Source organism: Pseudopipra pipra, chromosome 1, assembly GCF_036250125.1.
Source record: "Pseudopipra pipra isolate bDixPip1 chromosome 1, bDixPip1.hap1, whole genome shotgun sequence".
In the NCBI taxonomy this organism is placed as follows: Eukaryota; Metazoa; Chordata; class Aves; order Passeriformes; family Pipridae; genus Pseudopipra; species Pseudopipra pipra.
The window spans coordinates 67,533,308-67,555,714 of NC_087549.1; the positions used below are offsets into that span (position 1 = coordinate 67,533,308).

The window sequence follows — 22,407 nt, forward strand, 5'->3', positions numbered from 1 at the left end:
TACACTGTAAGCCACCTCTACTTAGTATTCCTATTCTATCAGTATACTTTACCAGTATTTTGGTAATCTCTCCTCCAATGGAGATCAAAATTAGGAGTTGAGACATTTTCCCTTTCTACTTTGGTATGCAAATAAATGGAAAACTGCCAAGTACTATACTTACTTCACCTGCTTCAGTACTGGCATAATAATTTGTTTCAGAATAAGCAGTTGACAAACACCTTTTCTATCACTGCCAATCTTAGCTTTCCTTATTATGTACTTCCCCCATACTGTCATGTTGTCATAGTGTCAGCATCGTATTTTTTTTCTCCCTTGTACATAATTTTTCATCTGGACAGGTACATACAGCTAACAGTTTAAACAGGTAGAGCAATAAACTTGAATAACTAAGTAGGCTCATATATAATACGGCAAATACAAGATATAAACTCATTTAATATATGGCAAATATTACCTAAGTGCTGACAAATTACAATTGCATTAAAAATTGAACAAACCTCCTCTCTTGTCTGTTATGATATAATCTTTACTTTTCAGCTGCTTAGAATTTCCTTCAGACATTGCTGTATTAACTGCATAAAGGAAGGAATTCATTCAATATTGCTAAACAGATAAGGCTTGGAAAGGCTCAGGCATCATTTTTAAGATGTCACTTTTTTTTTAGAAATGAAAAAACATTACTTCTTAAGCATCGGATCTATGTTAGTATAATATCACGGGGTTTTTTTACAAAAGCTGTCATTATAAATGCTAATGTTTAGCTTGTGGGCGAGAGATGAAAGAATGTAAAACCCCCTACATCTATAAACTTGAATATGTATGGCAAAATTTAATCCAAAAGAATGATCGTCTGGAGAGCTGCTCATGTGAATGTGTGCTGTTGAGGAGGCTGTTTTCTAGCCTTATTGAGAACAATTCATAGTTTGTTGTGCTAAGTGTTCATGATTGGATAGAGGATGACATATATAGAACTCAAAAATAGATAACTGCTTATTTGGGAGGACAGGCAGTCCTCCCACTTAAATCATATCATCTGAAAGGCTAAAAAATGTTGATGACTTGTTCCACCTCTCCACTCTACCCTGCATATGTTGTTTTCCTCACAAGCTCAGTTCACTGCCTCTTTTTAGAAACAATCTTTGACTCCTTCTCCCTTGCACAGGAATCTGGATTTTGAAATCTTTAATGTGAAACATTCTTCCCCTTCCACCTCAAGCTTTACCAGAGCTGAGCTAGGAACTTACATGAATTTCTGTTTTTCTTCTAGGACAGCCTTAAGACCTTGTGGTTGGAAGACCTCTTTTGCTTCTATGTTTATGTCGGAATGTCCTAGGCCAGTCTGTTGCTCTATGGTTCCTGCCACAGGTGCTCTACAGCAATGGATCGGGATTTTGCCACCAGTGCTAGTGGACCATCCAGATGGCTGTAAACCTGCAGAGGAGGTTTGTAAAGAATGTATTGCAGGTATTTTTGATGCTTTGGTCAGATCTGTATGCTTTGTGCCTTAGAGCAAAGGGAGCACTTAATGACTGCATACGTACTACTGCTTTGTGATTGGATTATATTGGGTTTGTGTGGCAAGGTTTTGGTAGCAAGTTAGTTACAGAGGTGAATTCTGTGAGAAGCTGCTAAAACTAGCCCTGTGTCCAATGGAGGGACATCCCCAAGAGGGACCTGCCATCTCCAAGAGGGACCTGCCACTGGCCAAGGCTGAGCCTATCAGTTACAGTGGTAGCATCTCTGGGATATGTGTCTAAGAAGGGAGGGAAAAACACCCTGCAGCTGAAGAGAGGAGTGAGAATATGTGAGAGAAACAGCCCTGCAGACATCACTGTCAGTGAAGAAGGGGGAGGAGGTGCTTCGGACACAGAAGCAGAGATTCCCCTACAGCCTGTGGTGCAGAACAGGGTGTAGGGTAGGCTCTCCCCCTGCATGCTGCAGAGGCCCATGGTGGAGCAGATGTCCACCTGCAGCCCAGGGAGGACCCCATACTGCAGCAGGTAGATGTCCCAAGGAGGCTGTGACCCCATGGGAAGCCTACTCTGGAGCAGGCTCCTGTCAGAACCTGTGACCCCATGGAGAGACAGAAATGCAGGCTTGAACAGATTTGCTGGCAGAATTTGTGACCTCATAGGAAGCCCACACTGGAGCAGTCTGTTCCTGAAGGACTGTACCCCCCATGGAAGGGACCCATGCTTGAGCAGTTTGTGAAGAACTGCAGCCTGTGGGAAGGACTCATGTTGCAGAAATTTATGGAGGGCTGTTTCCCATGGGAATGGGGTGAAGTGTGAGAAATCCTTTCCTTGTGGAGGAAGAAGAGGCAGAGCCAGAGTGTGATGAACTGGCTGTAAACCCCATTCCCTGTCCACCTGAGCTATTGGAGGGAGGAGGAGGTAGAGAAAATAGGGAGTGAAGGTGAGCCTGAGAAGAAGAGAGAGGTGAGGGGAAGGTGTTTTTAAGATTTAGTTTTATTTCTCATTGTACCCTGATTTGATTGGTAATAAATGGAACCAATTTGCCCTCACTGAGTCTGTTTCACCTGTGATGGTACCTGGTGAGTGATCTCTCCCTGCCTTTATCTCAACCCAGGAGCCTTTTGTTATATTTTCTCTCCCCTGTCCAGCTGAGGAGGGGAGTGATACAGCACCTTTGGGCACCTGGCATTCAGCCTGGATCAATCCACCACATGCATATTCCGTACTGTACTGTTCCTTCAGGGTCCTGTTGGACCAGTTCAGTTGTCTGCAGCTATTAAACAATCCATAAGAATCCCTTTAGATCTTAGTGCACACCTAAAGTACAATATCCAAGTAGGTAAAGCACCCCATTTTTAGTTCTCCTAAATTTACCCTCTCAGTATATCTTGAAAAGAATGATCTAGGCCAACGAGCTAGGACTCAGGTCAACTTTCCATCCAGATGAACTAACAAAGCCTGAGTTTTATTTTCTCTCTTTCTACAGTAAACACAGTTCTCTGAAAGCATCCTTGTCAGATAAGAGATGATTTATTAAACTACCGCTGTGTAATCGCTGGCTGCCCAGTGAGGTGTTTAACAACCTAATCCTTCTGAAGTCTTCTCTCTGTGTGCATCTTCCACTTTTTTTAAGCTTGATTGATACAAGATGGAGAACCAAAGTTTAATGGGACAGACAGGCAAAGATGTAGTATGACAAGTCTGTTTCCTTTGGCAGAAAAGATTAACCAATGCAGTTGTATTTAGTGCATCAGCTGGTGTCCTGCACTTGGTATCATTGGTATTGACATTTTGTGCTTATTTTTCATCTTGATTTTTTTCTTTCCTGAAACCTGTTGGCAGTTTTCGTAGATTAGTTTCCACAGACTGAGATCTGAAGAACTCTTTGGGTCCAATTCTGAAGTTCAGGTTCAGCAGGGTAAAATGGGAAAAATCTGTTTCATGTTTGAGTGGGTCCTTTTCCAGTCAACTTCAAAAAATCTAACATGTACTCTTAAATTCAGTGCTTAAAAGGTATAGTTTGAACAAGCATCAGTTTAGCAGAGAGGGGAAAATATACTCCAAATTACTACGTAATACAGTTTATTAGTAGTAGAAGCTACTAAGAAAAAAAAAACTAGGGTAAAAAAAAATAGAACAAATTTTTTACTTCTGGATTTACTGCTCAAGCTGTAGCTTCAGTGATACTGCCCAGTCACCTCTTCTGTGGTTGTTGACTCTAATGGTGAGTTTAATGCGATAACAGATTTGAGCAGAAATAACTGCTGTTGAGGGGAATACCTGATTGGTCTGGATCTGCACTGAGAGACTGATGTGGCTGACCAGACACAATTGTTCTCGGTTATTTTGCAGTTGTGTCAGTTCTCTAGTTAAGTTTCTTCACTGATGTGTAGATATTTGTTGGCAAAGCGTAAGGCTAGCATGTTGGATTAGCAGCTACTTACACAGTAATAGTGTGTTGATGAATCCTTAACTGTGGTCTGATCATGTGGCCTAGCTTCTCAGACCTGTCTACTCTCTCTTCTTGTCAAGATTCTAGTATTTTCAGAGAAGTTGAAAATCTTTCAGAAAAGGTACTGAAAAGTAATTTTAAATGTTTTAGAGCACAGAATTTTAAAAGAGTCTTTAAAAAGAATCTGATCTCTGATCTGATTTAATTTAAATTTTTGAAGTGATTGTATTACACAAGTTCTGCGGTTTTCAATTAATGTGTAGCTAAAACTGCAAAACAGTTCTGTCATATTCCCTTTTTTAATGTTTTCTGACAGATTAACCTTTTTGTGGTGACCTGTTTCTCTCTTGGCTTCTAGTCAAGAATTAATTTTGAATTGCAAAAAAGCTTAAGTTGCTACAAGCTTTGTACCTTCAGAAGTCGTGTCAAATTAAATGCACTAGCTGTTTTTCACAAAGTGCCTGACAGTTTCTGCAAAACAATTGGTGAAGTAATAAGCACCTAAGTATTTGAAGAAACTTAAGTAATTTAGTGAAGCCTGATACATTCCTGCCATACCTAATGTTCTGCTGATTGTTTTCTCTATGTAACTATGCAAAAAATTGTTACCATCTCTTATAGGTAACTGGGGAAACAAGTGAACTCTTCCATGAAATAATTTTTCTGCCTCAAATTACATATCACACTCTTCGTATTTCTCTGGACTGATGCACAGCACAACAAATAACAAATTCTAAATTTTATTTACTTTTTTACCTTACTGATACATTTCCTATATCTTGATATGGCTGTTTTATTTAGATTTTTCAAGCTTTTTTCATACTAGGATGAAAACTTACAAGTTAGGCCAGATGGAAAACCTTTTTTGGAATCACTAGCTGAAGAGTATAGTCTTGAAATTTAACGTGAGTGAATCTGTTTTCTTCTGCAATATTAAGAAATAAAACCCAGCAACATTTGAAAAGCATTTCTTACAGAAGAATGAAAACGCAATACTTTCTTTTGAGAAGGACTTTGGTTTAATAATTTCTATGATCTAAGTGAAAACTAATATTTTGCGGTTTTACTGATTTTTGTTTTTCTAGCATTTTTTTTCAAAAACAAACTCAAAACATGGTAGATTTGTTCTTATTTTTAAGAAGTGAAAATTTTTGAAGCTGTTAACAAAAGATAATTGCTGTTTTCTGTAGAACTCATCTTTTCCACATTGCTGCTTTTGATAAAATGTGAAATTGAATGTCAATTTTTGTGTTTTTCAATGAAGTTGAAAGTTGGGAAAAGTACTCAGTGGTTTTGTTTAACCTTTGGAAAACCAAAAATGTACATCCAATCCTGCACAAATGCTGTGGTAACAATGACTTGATAAGGCTACCCAAGAGCTTATTTAAATTTATATCCTCCTTTCTGCAGACCTTTTTCTTTCTTGTTACATTTTGTCTCATTAATAATGGTATATTTTTTATATTGTTGTGTCCAGAGTGCTGAAGAAAGTTCATTCTGAAAAACTACAAACCCAAGATGTTTTGTCACACTGTTAAATTTAAATGTTCTTGGTCTCAATATTCATACTTTTTTTTTTTTTTTTTTTTTTTGTGATTCAGGAAACCAAGTTTAACTAGTGGATTTTTTTTAATTGTTTGGAAGTACTACTCCAGTGAATGTGGAGTTGCTTAAAATATTTGCTGTAGTATTACAGATGAGTCTAAGAGAAGCCATCAATGTAGCCAGCATTTAGTTTTTCTGGAAATACTGGCAAATGAAGTTCTGGTTTCTAAATTTTTATTTTCTTTTTTGAAGGCTATCTGATATATCTGGTTTGGGGCAGGGTGAAAGAGGACAAAGTGTAAAGTGTTTACAATGAAATTAATAGACTGGATTTCTGTAATTTTTAGTCTTTGTGGGTTTTTTTCCTATATAGTCTCAGTATTGTGCAATTAAACATGATTTAATTCTGCTGGCTGGCCTTATATTGTCTTTTGGTTTTGCTTGCCATTGAACTGCCAATTTTTCATAAACTACTTGGTTAGTCGTTTTGTTTTCCTTGTCTGCCAAGCCACTTTGTCACTTACTCTTTTTTGTAGGGACTGCTAATGTAAAATGGTTTCATTTATTTGTATTAGGACTGGCATATGTGGATCAAACTAAGTTCTCTCTCCTTCACTTAATGGAATATTGAAACTCTGCCAGTTAATACTTTATAGTGCTAGGCGTATGTCCATGGTCCATTAAAATTTCTGTGATCTGATTCATCATTTATAATTGTCTACTTTTGCACTTACAGGAAGGTATTTCATGGATAGGTGAATACTGTGTGCACCAGCTTTTTGAAACACATGGGCTGCTTTATATTTCTCAGATAGGTGGGTTCTTAACTTCTGCTTCTTTCTCCTTCTTTTGTTCTATGGTCTTGAGTCCACCAGCAACATAAGATCAGTTTTCCATCCTGTATCTACTTTACCTGTTATCTTCATTTTTGTTTGTATGGCAGGAAGCTAGGAGATGTACATGTAAGAGCAATGGGGAGGGAGAGTGCATCTGCTTGCATGGAACTGAATTGGTCATAGCTGCAGCCTGTCTGAGAGTTAAGGATGGTTTGCTTGTTTGAATAATAAAGGGGAAAATGCAGTGAACAGGAAAGGAAGAGTAGACCTCTGTGTTGAGAATGTCCCAAAATGTGAATCAAGCCTTTGTTCAAAATGGACAGTACCGATACCTCTGTAAAAATTCTCTTGAACTGTCAGGCATCATAGGTGCTTCAACATATAAACTCTAGCTCACCTGAAGTTGGAATTCTGCAGTTTAAGGTCTGTTCCTGTGGAAATACCAGTACCAGTGCTGAAGAACAAGGTGCCATAGGGAGAAAGAAAGTATCCAGGACGCTAGTGCTGAAGAAGAGCCATTGCTATATTGGTTTGTTTGCAAACTATTCTAGCAACTTCTCCCTTTCGGTTTCTTCTTTCTTTGTCCAGTCTTGCAAAATGATCCCAAGTTATAAAGGATTTACAGAACTCTGCTTTTATTATTCTGCCTTTTTTAGCTTTTTATCTGACAGTTCTTTTCTTCTTGTTTACCTATTCAAAGTAGAACCTAAAATATAGATATTGCTTACTTTAGAAAGAAAGACTTTACATGGACAAGTTTATGGGTCCTTGAAGAAAATCTTGTGGTTGTTCTTTTTATACCATCTGTACATTTGCATGGATGAGCAATTGAAACAGAGAACTTAGAATTATGATATTTCCCAAGCTTGTGCTGTCAGTGATCTCTGGGAAGACAGGATTAAGAAAAACTACATCTAAAACAAGTGAATCTAAAAAGGAAAGGGAAGGATGGATGTGAAGAATCTTATTCTTAGTGAAATACCGTGTGTGTTAATTAAGTACAAAACAGTTGTTAGCAGCAGAAGTTACCTGCTGAGCAGACAGCTTTATGATGTGAGAACTGACTTATGTGTGAATGTAGGCTTAAAAGCTGTATGGCTTTTCTGTATAAATGCTGCTTTTTGCTTTCTGGGTAGACTTTATATTTGCATATGGATGTAGCAAAGGAGCGCAAGTCTTTGTGAGAAACATTGCAAAAATATTATGAATGTATCACAAAATGGGATGATGCTAGCTTTCCTTTTTTTCTCCATATCTATCTATCAGTCTCTTCTTTCTAGAGAAAGAGCAACAGGCATATGTTCTGATTTTTTTTTTTTTTTGATGCTAGGTTTTTTTGGAAGGAGATCTGATGTTTTCTCTCTATTTCAAAAAGTGGTTAGCCCTGCAAAGCTGCTGAGTTACTTTTGATTAGAATTATGGTGTTTCCCCAGACATGGGATGGGAAGTAAAACTTGCCAACAAAACCTTTGAATTCTTTACCATTCTTCATTTTACTTGCAGTTAAATAACCCACTGTGGGTTAAATAATTGTCGCCCTTATTTTTTCAAATTATATTTCCTAATTCTTTAAGTCTTCACAATTAGTCACATGCATTATCCTGTCAGCAGTTTTTAACTCAATATCTGCCTGTATTTGTCAGCAAGTTCTGACTCTAGGCAGAATTAAGTCAGCTTCTCTAGGATAAGCACCCTATGGCCCCAGCATGTAACTTAAATTTTCCTTTACCTGTGTTTTTTTTTAAAGCTTTTCTTCTGAAACACAGTATTTTGAGTATTCTCCAAATATATTGAAGGCAGAGAACATGTGTTCTTCAAAGTTATTTGTATTTCTTCAAATTTCCCTTTGGATTTTTTAATTTATAGTAGAAAGTTTTCAGGATTTTAGGTTTCTACAGTTAATCACATAAGCATGATTCAATCTTTTGACTGCAGTTTACCCAATGTTTCCAGAAGTCTCCTTTGTAATAATTTTTTTCTAATTAACTGACTCTGCTTTACTTTAATTCAAATTCTTGCCCATTAGTGATTCATCCTTAATGCTGACTATTGGCCTGTGTAATTTTCTGCCATCTCTAAAAGTGTTTGAAGAATTAATGAACAATTTTATTCCACTCTAGCTTTTGGCTTTGATACATACCTAAAAAATAATCAGAAGCTTTATGGAGGTTGGTTATTTTAGAACATTTGAGACTTATCTTGAAAGATTTTACAATTTCTCACAACATACGAGGAAGTTGTCAAGAATGTCTTGTATAAAGATTTATTCACTTGATTGTTCAGAGTCTGCTTAGGTCTTGGTCTATGAAAACTGTGTAACTAGCTTAGCGATGATGAATTTTCCTGACCTTTAAGTAGTCAAAGATTTCTCCTTGAAATTTGTAAGTCTTTAATGCTGATACCAGAGTTTCTAGTTTTCTTCTCTTCTAGCTTCTACCTTAATAGCAGAATAGAGAGTAAATTTGAAACCCTTTTGTCTGTGTTCATCAGTGTTTTCAAGAAGAATTTGCTTATTCTCTCAAAATACTTCAAAAGCAAATGCTACCTGACATTTGTGAATGTCGACATGAGCAAACTGAAGAAAGTATCCTCTGCAGAAAATTCTGTTATTTGACATGTCTGTATGGAGAGTGACCTATTGATAAGGATAGTATTCATTTTAGTTTAGCCTTAGCTAGTAAATTCTGGGTCTGCAGTTGGACATTTTAATGTACAACTTTTAAAATATTTTGGAAGTCAATTTGATTTTTTGGACCATGCAGAAACATTATAAAGGAAGATGGAAGGTATGAGCACTGAGAATATGAAACAGCTTGCTATGGTTTTACTTCCACATGGTCTAATCTAGTGCATATGATTTCTTCAAGAAGATTGCTCACAATACTAAATTTAATTTTTTTCAGAAGGAATTTTAACTTTAAAAGAAGTCCTATGATCAGCTAACCTGTTCTACTTACAGCTCATCTGGCACCTGCCAAGGTATTTAAAATAGTCTACGGAATGTAAGACTTCTTGATTATTAGAAATTAGAATATGCCTTGTAAGGCCAAGTGATGCTGCTTTTGGCCAGAAGCCTTTGTGCTGTGTTACATCATGTCACAAGCCTGAGCATTTACGACATGTGGAGGTGTTTACAGCTTTTTCTTGCAGACAGCAAACAGTATACTAATAGCCTAATCTCTACTCCTGTGACACCATTCCACTGCAATATAAATTCTGGGTAGTTCAGCTTTTTATTTCTTAAAGGACCATTTAGATCTGATAGGGAAGCTAAAATTACTTAGTTTTAAACTGTTTCTTCTGAGTAATGGTGAATTTGAACTGTCTGTATCTCACATGACAAAATTGTTTTTCTTGAGGAAATGGAGGTCCTCACCTAGAACACCTGTGTTGATGTGACCTCGATTTTCCTCTAGAAGTCCTGTAGTGTTGGGGTTGAAAGACCAGCTAGCACAGCTCTTCAGGGATTTATTAAAGATTGGAGTCAGTTTATAGCTCTGGGATGCTGATCGGCAGGAGTGTTGCTGTGCTGAAAAAGCTAAGTGCTGGGTCACCATCTGTGAATCTTCAAAAAAGAAAAAAGCAAAAAAATTCCATCTCAGCCTTCTAGGCTGCTGTGAAGGGTAGCAGAAGGCTTTAATAGGTCTTACTGATGCATCTTCAGCCATTAATTATTGCACATCAAGGGTTTATGAGCTTGGTGTTTAGATCATCTCATTCTGCTGTTAATAACAAACGCTTTTCACTCATGAATTGCTCATTGTCTTCATGCTGCCTGTGATACTCTCTGATGAAAATACCACCTGTATTCTCTAGCTGGCTGTTACTCCTAGTTAAGCACACTCAGTAGCCCTCCCAGAGTGTGCATGTGAAGTAGGTATGGCTTTGAAGAGGGATGTTTGCTCTCTGTCAGCATCTGAGGTGTCAGTAGCCCAATTTAAGACTAAAGTTGTTTCAGGAAAAGAAATAACTGTCTATTGGCTTATAAATCTGCTTTTCTAAAAGTATTGCCTATTCTGCAGCTGTCAGGAGAGGCAATATCTGCCATTCGGTATGAGAAGGAAAAGATTTGAATAGCAGGGTTTTGAACTTCCCTGCCAGTACTGTAATACCCAATAACTTAATGCCTGTGCAAACACTTACTGCTCTTTGCTTCAAGGTTCTATATACTGTGTATTCATTTTGTTATGTATTGCAGTTAACTTGGACTAATGATGTACTCCAAATATTCGAAGCAGTACTGTAAAAAAGATGTATAGTTGTTTTTTGTTATAGGATTTGGAATATTAAGTAATGTATACTGATTGTTCACTGGACATAATAGAAGTATATTTTAAATTTTAGAGCAGTTGAGAGAGTGGAAATGTATGAAGGATCCCTGAAGGAGATGTCTATTTTTAGATAATTTTCATTCAACCTGGAAAGCAGACAGAGAAATAAAATTATTGCCTCAGACATTTGAAAGCTACTTTAAAGTTATAGAATACACATCCAGTGACTCTCAGCTGCTTATACAACAGCAGTATTCTTTGTACTTTTATTGTATTCTTAATTTCCAAATTTTAGCTATTCTCTTGAGCTCTTGGAATATTTACAGTGATATTCTGATAGGGAACAATTCATCTTCCTCCTGGATCAATTTATTCTTTTTCTTGTGTAGCAAAAATTGTTGTAAAAAGAATGTAAATCCAAAATCTATGGATTGAATTTGACTAAAATATTGTTCATCTGGTTCTTTGAAACCTAGCCCATTCTTCCTGCAAGCAAGATAGGGCTTTCTTCAAGTCAATCTAAAAACTATTGACTTTAAGTATGGCTGGGGAAAAACGTAATTTAAGTGATTTCAAAGGTTTTCATTTGAGGAGTTGTGGAAATAATCTTTTATTTCATTCTCAAAAATTATGTTTTGAGGGATTTTGGCACACCTACAAACTCATTTGAGAAACCATTATCACTGATTTGCCAAATGATATACTGTTTTCAGAAGTTCAATGATTATAGTAAAGATGTTTCTGAAAACTATGGGTACCAAAATACCAATGTATTTTAAATTAACTTCTTGCATTAACTGAAATAACTTGGTTTTAAAAGCCTGTTAACTCAGTTTAGAAATGTTATTTCCTTACTATGTATCTGTAGAAGTAATTAGAACTAATCTTAAAAGTTTAGAGTTTAAGTAAAGACTATTTAGGTAAGAAGGTCCCTTCCAACTTAAAATATTCTATGATTCTCCAATTCTAAATAGGGAGAATCAGAAGTTTAAGTACACAGTGACTTAGTTCCATACAGTTGTAAATAGTTGGAAAAAATTGTGGAAGGAGTGCATACCTGTTGTTCTCTTTTTGGTATTACTTTCCTGTGTGATGAGATAGATTTTAATCTCACGAGAGCTTCTGCTTTTATAAGCCTAAAATACGCTCTGTTTATTTGTAGGAAAGTGCGTATGAACCAATAGCTTCTGCCTTTGTGTATGGAGTTCATCCTTGGTTTTCAGCTGTAGTCAGCTGCTCCTATGTTTGTTCTTCCTTCATTCCAAGGCCTACAAGTTTTAGAAACATAATTGATATTTTTCTCAAATGTCAATTAAAAACTTGATTTATTAATTGAAAAATCTCTTCTGATTAATTAAAAATACAGTCTTCCTGCACAGAGCAAGAAGAATAGAAATTGATTTTACTGACCAACATTTCTCAGATTTTTCTAAGAATAAGATTTAATGAATTGTTTTCATACTGCTCAGACTAGTATGTTTTCTTTCATCACCTCTTCAGAACTTACTTGCTGAACTGTACTGAACTAAAACCTTTCAAAATCCATCAAACGAGCATAGCCTCATGAAAAATACTTCTTTTTTATTAACTTCCAAGCAGTAGAGTACTGGCATCCTTTAGCTCATGAGTGTTATTTTTGCCTGCTGAAATTTACTGGATGCATTTGTGTTTCTGTGAAGAAGATGCAGAATACACACATTTTCCACAGGTGATGGGTTGACCTTTTGGTTTGAATGGGGTTTTTTTACATTTGCTTTTATAGCACTGAAAGGTGGTTCTTTATTTATTGTCAAACTGACCTGTTTACTGATGATCTGATAGTAATGAGCCCTCTGCAAACAAGCACTGAAACCAACTGAACAGAGCATGGGCCAGTAAAAAAGAAAAAACAACACATCAGCACAGTAGCAAAAGTAGTTCTGAAACCTGATTGTAGTGTTGGCAATCGCTTCTGTTTTCAAATATGGGTGTAATCAACTGGATTGGTCCATTAATAGTTCAGAGATAGGGAGTTGTAGACATTGCTCATGACAATTTGCATTAGCTTCATTTTTTAGAATTTTGCTCAAAAATCCATACATATGCCTAATATGTTACCTTAGAGTATGCCAGTCTTTTCTCCCTCATTACTAAGTAGACTGAGAAGCTGAAAATTCAATTTCGTGTAGGCCATCAATCTTTCCTTAGATGCTGTTCGGTTAATCATTTTCCATTTGGTTTAAATTGATATTAATAGCTTAGACATAGCAAATGTTGTGTCAGGATTTTGATGAGCCCTTACTTTGTGCCAGCTTCTGTTTATTCATATCTGAAAGTCTAGAAAACAAACTTTACATCAGCTTTGTCTGGTTACGTGACACATCCAGTGTAGAATCCTGATTTAGCTGTATAACGGCAATGAAATCCTTTGTAAAGTCTGTTACAAAGTCATATTGAAGACTGATCACTAGTATAAACAAAGATGAAGTTGATCCAAAGATAAAAATGACTGAATAGTTATGTATCATACTGAAAAAAGGGTAGGCTTTCTTTCTTGTGCCAACTGTGTTTGTAAAAGAGGTCGTAAAGTGAAACAATGCTCTTTATATGAGCAGCAATTTTAAAGATGACCTTTTTCTATAGTGTCAAATGTATCACGGATTTTGTCACAGAGGAAAAAAAACGCACTTGACCTTCAGAAGTAACAAGACTTGAACGTACCCATTTTTCCTCTTTTCACTTTATTCTTGATAAATTACAGCTTTTGTTTTTACCCTTTCCAGGGTGTTTTTAATACTCCTTTTTCTTCCATGGCGTAAGAGTTTTGTCATCTACTATCCGGTATTTCAAAGGGATGAAAAATACTTGGTTTTGCAAAAAATTTTCAATTTTATTACATTACTCAGAAGGTAAATAGAATTGTTAAACCTATGTATTTGGGGATTATTTCTGTGGTTACTGGACTTGTTTATAAATTCAGTTGACTTTCTTTGCCATAAGACCACGCTGATGATTCATGTTAAAGTTGCTATCAGGCTCCAAAGGTTTCTTTCTGCAGAGCAGCTTTCTAACATGCTAATAGCCAGCTTCAGTACTGTGTCCAGTTCTGGGCCCCTCAGTTCAGGAAGGACACTGGTGTGCTGGAGAGCGTCCAAAGAAGGGCAACAAGGCTGGTGAAGGAACTGGAGCACAGGGCCTATGAGGAGTAGCTGAGGGAGCTTGGGTTGTTTAGCCTGGAGAAGAGGAGGCTCAGGGGAGACCTCATCACTCTCTACGACTACCTGAAAGGAGGTTGTAGCGAGGTGTGTGTCGGTCTCTTCTCCCAGGCAACCAGAGGTAGGACAAGAGGGCACAGTCTTAAACTCTTCCAGGGGAGGTCTAGGTTAGATGTTAGATGTTAGAAAGAAATTCTTTACAGAGAGAGTTCTTTACAGACATTGGAATGGGCTGCCCAGGGAGGTGGTGGTTTTTAAGAAGAGGCTGGATGTGGCACTTAGTGCCATGGCCTAGTTGACAGGATGGCATTGGGTCATGGGTTGGACTCAATGATCTCAGAGGTCTTTTCCAACCTGGTTGATTCTGTGATATGTGGATAATAATCATAGAATCACAGAATGGTTTGAGTTGGAAGGGAAGTCAAAGATCATCTAATTCCAATCCCCTTGCCACAGGCAGGGATGTCACCAGCTAGATCAGGTTGCTCAAGGCCCCATCCAGCTTGGGGGGGCTGGATACAGGACTTTGTACTTGCATTTATTGAACTTTTTGAGGTTTCAACCTGCCTGTTTTTCTAACTCTTGGACATCTCTTGAATCAGCCACCCTGGGCCATTCCTGCATACTTTTTAATGGTATTGTCTGCATGCTCCACCCCAGCTGGGTGTCACCAGCAACCTTATTGAGCATTCATTCAGTCCCATCTGCCAGATGCTCAGTAAAGACATTAAGCAGTATCAGCTCTAGTTTGGCCTCAGACAATTATCACTGGAGATTGTCTGTCAGCTGGACTTTGTACTGTTGGTCAGAACCCATAAAGCCTGGTGGGCTAGCTAGCTGTCCACTCTGCCAGTAGGCTACTTCTTCAGGTTAAATTTCATTAAATTCTGAAAAAATACTCTGGAAGACTGTCACAGTCCCTGTTGAAGTCAGTGTAAACAACATTCACTGCTGTTCCCCTCTTTACCAAAGCAGTTCTCTTCTTAAAGTAAACTTCCAAGTTGTTCAAGTATGGTATAGTTTTTGTGTTGTGGTGATTTGTTTGGAGTTGGGTTTGTTTTGTGTTGTTGTTTGGGTTTTTTGTGGGTTTGTACAATTTCTTCCATAATCTTTGCAGGGACTGGAGTCAGACTGACTAGCAGATGGTTCTCCAGATTCTCCTTCTCCTTCCTGATGATAGTTTTTTTTTTTCTAATCTTGAAGCAACTCGAGGTCACCATGACCTTTCAGAGATGATAGAGAATGACCTTGCAGTAAGATCAGCCTGCTCCTTCAGCAGCCTCAGATGCCGCCTATCTGGTACCATGGAATTGCACATGTCCAAGTGGCTTGTGAGATCCCTGACTCTGTCTGTACTGTGTGTGAAGTTTAACTCCCTCAGGCTCCCATGGACTCTGATCTAGGCGAAAAAGAAACTGAATATCTTGACCTTTTTTATGCTGAGCACTGGACCTGCATTATTCTCAGTCTTTTTTTTTTTTTTTTGCCAGTATCCTTAAGGTGCCTTTCTTGTTGCTGCTCTTGTTTCTTTTGAACTTATAGTCCAGGATTATCTGAAAACCTCTCCATGTGCTCAGGAAGTGTTTCTGTATTCCTCCAAAGTAGCTGTGCTGCCACTTTCTATGTGTTTTGCAGAAGTAGGGCAAGAGTTTTCCATGATGCTGCGTGCCTCACATCACGGTTCCTGGCCAGCAGCCGTCATTCCTCAAAGCAGGTCCTGTGGTCTTAGAAGCCTGCCTTTGAGACCACCCATGCAGCCAGGTGTTGACAGGTTGTGTGCACACTTGCCAGTATTTTGCCATCCCACTGGAGCAATTGAGGGAAGCAGTATCTGGATCCCATGCCTGCTACATTCTACTGTCACACCCTGAGCTCTGCTGTCCCTGCTCACATGCTCAGGTTCATGTGGCACTTGGCAGTGTCATTGATTCATATCTGAATGAATAGCCAAGGGGTGCTTGTCTAAAAGCTAAACTCAGGCAGATTCATCAGTCTTTCAACAGCATCCCAGGAAGTATAACTGTTCTTGAAAGGCTCATCCACAGGCTTTCCTTCTGTTGCCACAAGTCACTAATTTCCCGTATTTGTCTCTCACTCACTCCCCATCTTAGGAGTCTCCATCCACTTATCCACTGAGTGCAATGCCTAGCTGTCTCTTCTTTCTTACATCATGGGGCTCAGACTTGTGGCGCTGCAAGGTCTCTTTGAAGATGCATCTACCTACTGTTCATCATTGCTTACTTTGTCCCATAGACCCTTCCACTGAAGAAGCAACACCTCAGGCAAAGCATCCATCCCATGGGTGAGGCCACCACCACTGCTTCAGCACTAGGGAGAAGAACCAGGCATATAGCCCAAGCCCTGGATGGTGGAGTCCTCTTCCCAGACCTCTGGGTCAGATTTCTGGTATGCTAAGAACGCTTGCTTCATCTGAGTTTCTGGACCCCTCTGCTTCACTGCTGTGCTGTCTGAATTCTGCTGGTAAGCAGACAGGGGGATTGCTGTCATAAAATCAGTGGTAAAATAATCATGAGATGGAAAACTGCCCAAGAGAGTGAAAGGCTTCCTCTAAAGGTACAGGGAAGGGCCTTATCAATGGTAAACAGTATGTTGAATTTCTGCTTAACCATCTCTTCATGATTTCTCTGAATCCTCAAAGGATTCAAAGGGTTCACAAAGTGTCTCTTTGATATTTCACTGAACTGTCAAAGGAGATTTCTTGTGTTAGAGGCAGATATACCAGCCTATGCATTCTAAAACACTTGATATTTTTAGTATTTTTAAGGACAGAAAGTCTAGATTATTATTATGATTTTCCTGGTGTCTTGCTAATTTGAGAATCCCTAAGCACTGTGTTCCTGTGTGTTTTACACTTTCTTTTATAGCCTAATATCTCACAAGTCTGAACTTCAAGAAGTCTGAGATTATAAGAATTGATACAGTTTTCTTTCAAAACATGTGATGTTTAGTTAACATTTATGCTCTTTAAGTACAAGTAGGATGATGGTATGACTTGATTCTTTACCAAGTCATTTCTACAGTGTCCTGTAAAAGAAAACTATTGTATGGAGAGTTTAAGTGCAGTCATACTATGTCAGAGAGATCTTGTCAGTATACAGTATTGGTTTCTGCTAGTGGTTGATACACATATCTAGGGAAGAGAATAGGGGAAATTGTAAGGATACTTCCTCACTGTACTCTCCTAGCATGCAGTGACTTGAGGTTCACAGTCAGGGACTGCCTGAAGTAGTGGTGAGCACTTGGTATTTAATAGCTGATGAATAGACTTGTAGCACTGGCAGTGTATTGTGACAGGCAGTTCCCCTGTGTGACTACACATTGTAGGGAATACATTCCTTTTTGTTTTTTAACCTCTTGCTGCTAAATTCACTTGATTTCTGCCAATACAAGATGGAAGAGTAAAAGGCAACAGTTGATCTCAATTTACCATCTCCATACAGCTTTTGATTTTACAGACCCGCCACTTGATTTAGGTTACATCTTTTCAGCCGGGAAAAATGCTACTTTCATCTTATAATGAAGCTGTTCTTTGTTGAATTCATCCTTTTGCACTTCTCACTTGTTCCTTCTAATCCTTCTATATCTTTTTTGAAATTACAAGACTGGATGTTCACACAGCACTCAAGATGAGAAAGCAGATACTATTTAATGGCATAGGGTTGTTTTGGTTTCTGCTTTCTACTTAGTAGTCTGTAACAAATTATTTTTCTTTTACTGCTGCCACTGGTTTTATAGAACTTTATAGTGCAGCTCCCAAGATCCAGAATTCAGCTCTATCCTCGTGTCTATTTAAAAAAAAATAAAAAGACACCAAAAAACCCAACCAAAAAACCCAAACAAACAAGCCCTAGGATTTTTTCTTAACATACCTCACTTAATGTTTTGTTGTGGTAATTTCATCCATTTTATCCTCAAATTGTTAATTACAGATACTTTTGCAGTTCTTAATTTCATACAGCCATCCCTGTACACTGAAACTATATAGCTGCAAACTGGGATCCCAAACAAAATTCATTCTTGGCATTTGATGTTCCCTTACACAGGAAGCAGAGGGATATATACCCTTCTAGCACTGTACAACTGAAAGGCTTCTATGTTGCTATGCCATCCAAACCTGTGCCAATTCATTGTATAGGGATGCATGGATGTGTCTGCTGCCAGTAAGAAGAAATAAGCTGTATTTAGAAGAGGGTTGTCATCTTATTTTGCCTTCAGAAGGCCAAGGGGAAGTAGGGGTCAAATTATGACAATGAAATGCTAAAGGAAGGGCTGTCTTAAATAATACAGGCTTTTTTGTGAGGTTTTTTGCTTAGTCATGGCTGATGTGGTTTAACCCCAGCTGGCAAACAAGCCCCTCACAGCCACTCACTCACTGTCTCCCCACCCTGGTAGGAAGGGGGAAAGAATTGGAAGAATAAAAATGAGAAAATTCATGGATTGAGATAAAGCAAAAGCTACACAAACAAGAAATATAGAACAAGGAATCCATTCATTACCTCCCATAGATAGGCAGGTGTTCAGGCATTCCCAGAGCTCCATCACGTGTATCAATGGCTAGGGAAGACAAATGCCATCATTCCAAACATCCTCCACTTCTTTTTTTCTTCACCCTGCTTTGTATGCTGAGTGTGATTCCCTATGGTATGAAATATCGCTTGGACCAGTCAGGGTTAGCTGTCCCAGCTGTGGCCTCTACCACCTCCTTGTGCATCCCCAGCCTCCTCGCTGATGGGGTTGGGTGAGAGGCAGAAAGGCCTCGACTCTATGTAAGAGCTGCTCAGCGGTGACAAAAACATCCCTGTGTTATCAATGCTGTTTCCAGCACTAAGCCAAAACATGACCCCAACTAGCTGCTGTGAGGAAAATTAACTCTATCCCAGCCAAAACCAACACAATGGCTTGTGATTAAAGTTCTCCTTTTCAATAAATTCTTCAGTTTACACTGAAAGCATGTACGGAAAACTGTGTGCATGTACCTTTTAAAATTCTAGTGTGCCTTTTGAAGAGTCTTACTTTCCCTTTATTTTATAAGTTAAGAGTATCTGCAATTCTAATTTTAACTGGTAAGCTGTCCCCACTGGGAAACATTTCGGGAGCACCTTGAATTGAAATATGTCTGCAATGGCAGGAAACCTGTTAGTGTAAAAAAAAAAATAAAGTTAAAAACCTCTATATTTTAGTGTAAGTCACCAGGCTCAAAGCTGTTCTTGATTCTGCACTACCAGTCGTGGAAATAGGCAGTCTTTGTAACAAAGTTCGTTTGTAATTTGAGTAGGGCAAAAGAGAATTTCAAAGGTTGGCATTCTAAAATTCTAATGTATACATGTTGAAAAATGTATAAAGGTTTGCTCTATAATCAAGTGTTGAGCTATTAAAGTCCCTGTAAGTGTCAGAATTACTAGTTGATACCTTTAGCTTTGAATACCTAGTAAGTGATCATGGTGGCTTATGGGTACTTTGTTAACCTTCCCTACTGTTTAACTTTGCCAAAGGGGATGTTTATTTTTGGTTTGCTGAAAGCAAAGCATTTGTCTTTGTGACAAATGTGTAATGTGCCATTAGACCCTATGTAAAACACAGGCATTTGTAGGCTAGTATTCTTAGTATGAGCCCAGAAAGTCAATGTGTACTGCATGGGAGGAGCATGAGAAATATTAGCCATGGACTTCACACAGTACACATTGATACCTTGCTTCCTAGGATGTTCCTGTTTTTCATTCATTTAGATTGTTCCAATTTCCAGAGGATCCAGAGAGTTCCAATTTCATTTGCTGTGCCTACCTTCTTCTTCAGTGGCACAGGAGAGGACTCTTTTGATCACTCATTTTAACATTTCAGATAATGAATGTTGACATAGTAAAGGACTGGAGTCATGCTGCTTTAATTGACCCTGTTCCCTTAATCTCACTGGAATGCATAGAGCATTCGTTTTCTTACATACAGCATTTGGTGATTAAGTTGCTACCTTTAAAATGAAGTTAAAATTTCTGCTTTTAGCATCTATTCTCAGGTAAATTTGGTGACTTTCTTTTTCTTTTTTGTTTTTTTCCAGATATAGAACGTGGTCTCTCAAACTGGATTAAAACAACCTGTTGATATTTTTATTTATAATTTTTTATTTTTTGTATTTGACTTAAAGTGCCATGAAAAAATTTGCATATTGCAAGGTGGTCCTTGCCACCTCTTTGGTTTGGGTCCTTCTGGACATGTTTCTATTGCTGTACTTCAGTGAATGCAACAAATGTGATGAGAAAAAAGAACGAGGCCTGCCTGCTGGAGATGGTAAGTTTTCTGCCTGAGTGTTCTTTAAATTATGGTCGTTTAAAATTGCACTCTTTTTAAACATTTGGGATTGTTTTTCAGCAACAATATAGCATTGCGTCAGCATTTAGGTGTTGTAGAATGTTCCATGTTTCTTTGAATGACTAGGGAATAACCACATTGCCTGAAATGTAGGATGCAGACTTAAATGCTTAAGATGTAGCATTTTAAGCTCTAATGTAAATGAAAAAAATAATAAAACTATGCAACAAGAAGTTCAAGAATGTAAGCTATGTTAATATAATCTAAAGTATATTTTAAATTTACACCGGTGAGGAAGCAAAGGCACTTTTATCTTCACTAGACTTGGTAGTAAAACAAACTAAACCAACAACCAAGCTTACCTGGCTGCCTGCCCCTGCAAAAAAGACCTCAACCAACCAACCAAACCAAAAACACCCCCTGCCCCCAACCCCACCTAAGCAAAAGTTTGGACAGTGACTATAGCAACAAGGGACAATGAATATTGTAATGAAAATAAGTTTATGAAAATAAATATGATTAACTTGGTTGGAGAAGTGACAAATGAGCACATGCTTATGTATGCAGCTTTTTTTTAAGTGACACCTGTATTATTACATGCTAAAGGTCTTTAGATAAGCTTTCAGTTTTGTTATTGCCATCTTCGTTTCCGAGTACCAGTTAGATGAGCTGAGTGTGGGGGTTTTCGGGTTGATTTTTTTTTTTTTTTTGAAAGCACTACTTTTTATGTTGCCGACTTTGTTTTAAGGAGGTCAACATAGTTGATCACATGGAAGAAAGGATTGGTGCGGGGAGATTTCTCATCCCTGAAATGTCTCAGCATATGCATTTAGAACTGCAGGCGGCTGCTGCCTCCAGTTCATTTGTGAAACATTTAATTTTGTAGTGTGGTGTCTCTCCCACCTGAAAGGCTGTGTCTGTGTTTCACTGCTGATATAAGAAACTTACGCAGTGATACTAGTTATTAAGTCTAATCAGCCAATTGTACTCAAGATTAATGCTTTCCATCACAAAAAACTTTTTCAACTGTTAACATCTGGTATGGACAACCTTGTCCTTCCTGGGAAATTTTCTGAAGTATTTTAAGAATAATGTTGCTCTGTTGCAGAATAACACTGAAGAGATATTTAGGAAATGTCAGATTTGGTTTAGTTGAGATTTTTCCCCATGATGAAAACAGGCTAATACAGAGAACAACAATGTGTAAGAATGCAGAATTTCTGTGTGCAGTGTCTCTGAACTGTTTTTTCCACAACTGCATGCAAACATTTTAAAGAGGTTCTAATTCACCTGAATTTTTGCAGAAGGAACTTAAATTTTCAGTTGCTTGCATTTAATCTTTTGGGTTTCTTTTTCAATAAGCACACAGGAGAGTGATGAGAAAATTAATTAGGCTTATGTAGAAAGTATATCTTTTATAGAAACTCAGTCTTCTTTTGTTCTCTTTTTATTTTTTATTTTTTTTTTCAGAAGTTGGGAAATTTTTCTGATGGTAAGATGACTGATATATTGTTGTATAGGAATGTATCCACTTTTTGGATTCCCATAAAGATTTTACCCCATGCTAAGAAGAGAATTTATGGCAGGCTTCTTTAGTGCTGTTGATTTTACTTTTTTTTCCTGTTGACAAACAACAATTAAAGTCAATATTTATCAAACTTAGTTTGGTATTTTGATGATGTTGAAATTTTAGGTGACTTTATGTATAAAGTCAGTGGGGGGAACTTTCAGGTGAGGGAAAGTCTGCAGTTTTGACAGATTAGTATTATGATGTTCCCTATGCAACACTAGCTTTACTTAGGTGAGTGCAGTCTTCATTCTGACCTTTCACTAATCTGTGTGTGTTAAAATCCTTGATAGCTTTTTAATATCTTATAGTTGACTGGTAAACAAACAAAAAAAACCAAACAAAAAACCACACAAACCAAGCAAACAAAATCTTGTGTATAGTTTTGTATGTTTTTTGGGGTTCTTTTAAACAGCTGATTTGTAATAAGGTATGTGCAGAAATAGGTCTGCTAGAAACCATGGTTGTAGTTGACCCTGTGACTTCCTTTTAACCAAGTTGCATGCTTGATCATAAATATTTTTACTTGTTCCAGTAGTTTACCAGCTTGGAATCTGTAGTAGATTGATTCCTGCTCAGAATGTGTAGAATCTTCAGATAACATTGAGGATATTTTTTCTGTGAAGCTTTTATCAAAATCTGATTTTTCACTTCACTTTCTTCACTCCTATTAATTTCCATAATTGAATTAGTTTTCTTGATTCAGCATAAATTATATAAGAGTTCTGAACTTAATAGCC

The 22,407-nt window shown here is 37.7% G+C and overlaps 1 protein-coding gene across 4 annotated transcripts in view; it reads left to right on the forward strand.

Annotated features, from left to right (window-relative positions):
• Window positions 1-22,407, forward strand: part of GALNT1 (polypeptide N-acetylgalactosaminyltransferase 1) — a 93,708-nt gene that overhangs the window by 22,945 nt on the left and 48,356 nt on the right. The window contains exons 2-3 of one of the 4 annotated variants that reach the window (XM_064660079.1): window positions 1,271-1,467; window positions 19,850-20,079. In XM_064660079.1, the coding sequence (XP_064516149.1) occupies window positions 19,941-20,079 (139 nt within the window). In that variant the 5' untranslated portion in view covers window positions 1,271-1,467; window positions 19,850-19,940. The remainder of the gene's footprint in view (window positions 1-1,270; window positions 1,468-19,849; window positions 20,080-22,407) is intronic. The other 3 variants (XM_064660067.1, XM_064660074.1, XM_064660085.1) reach the window with 3 other exon arrangements.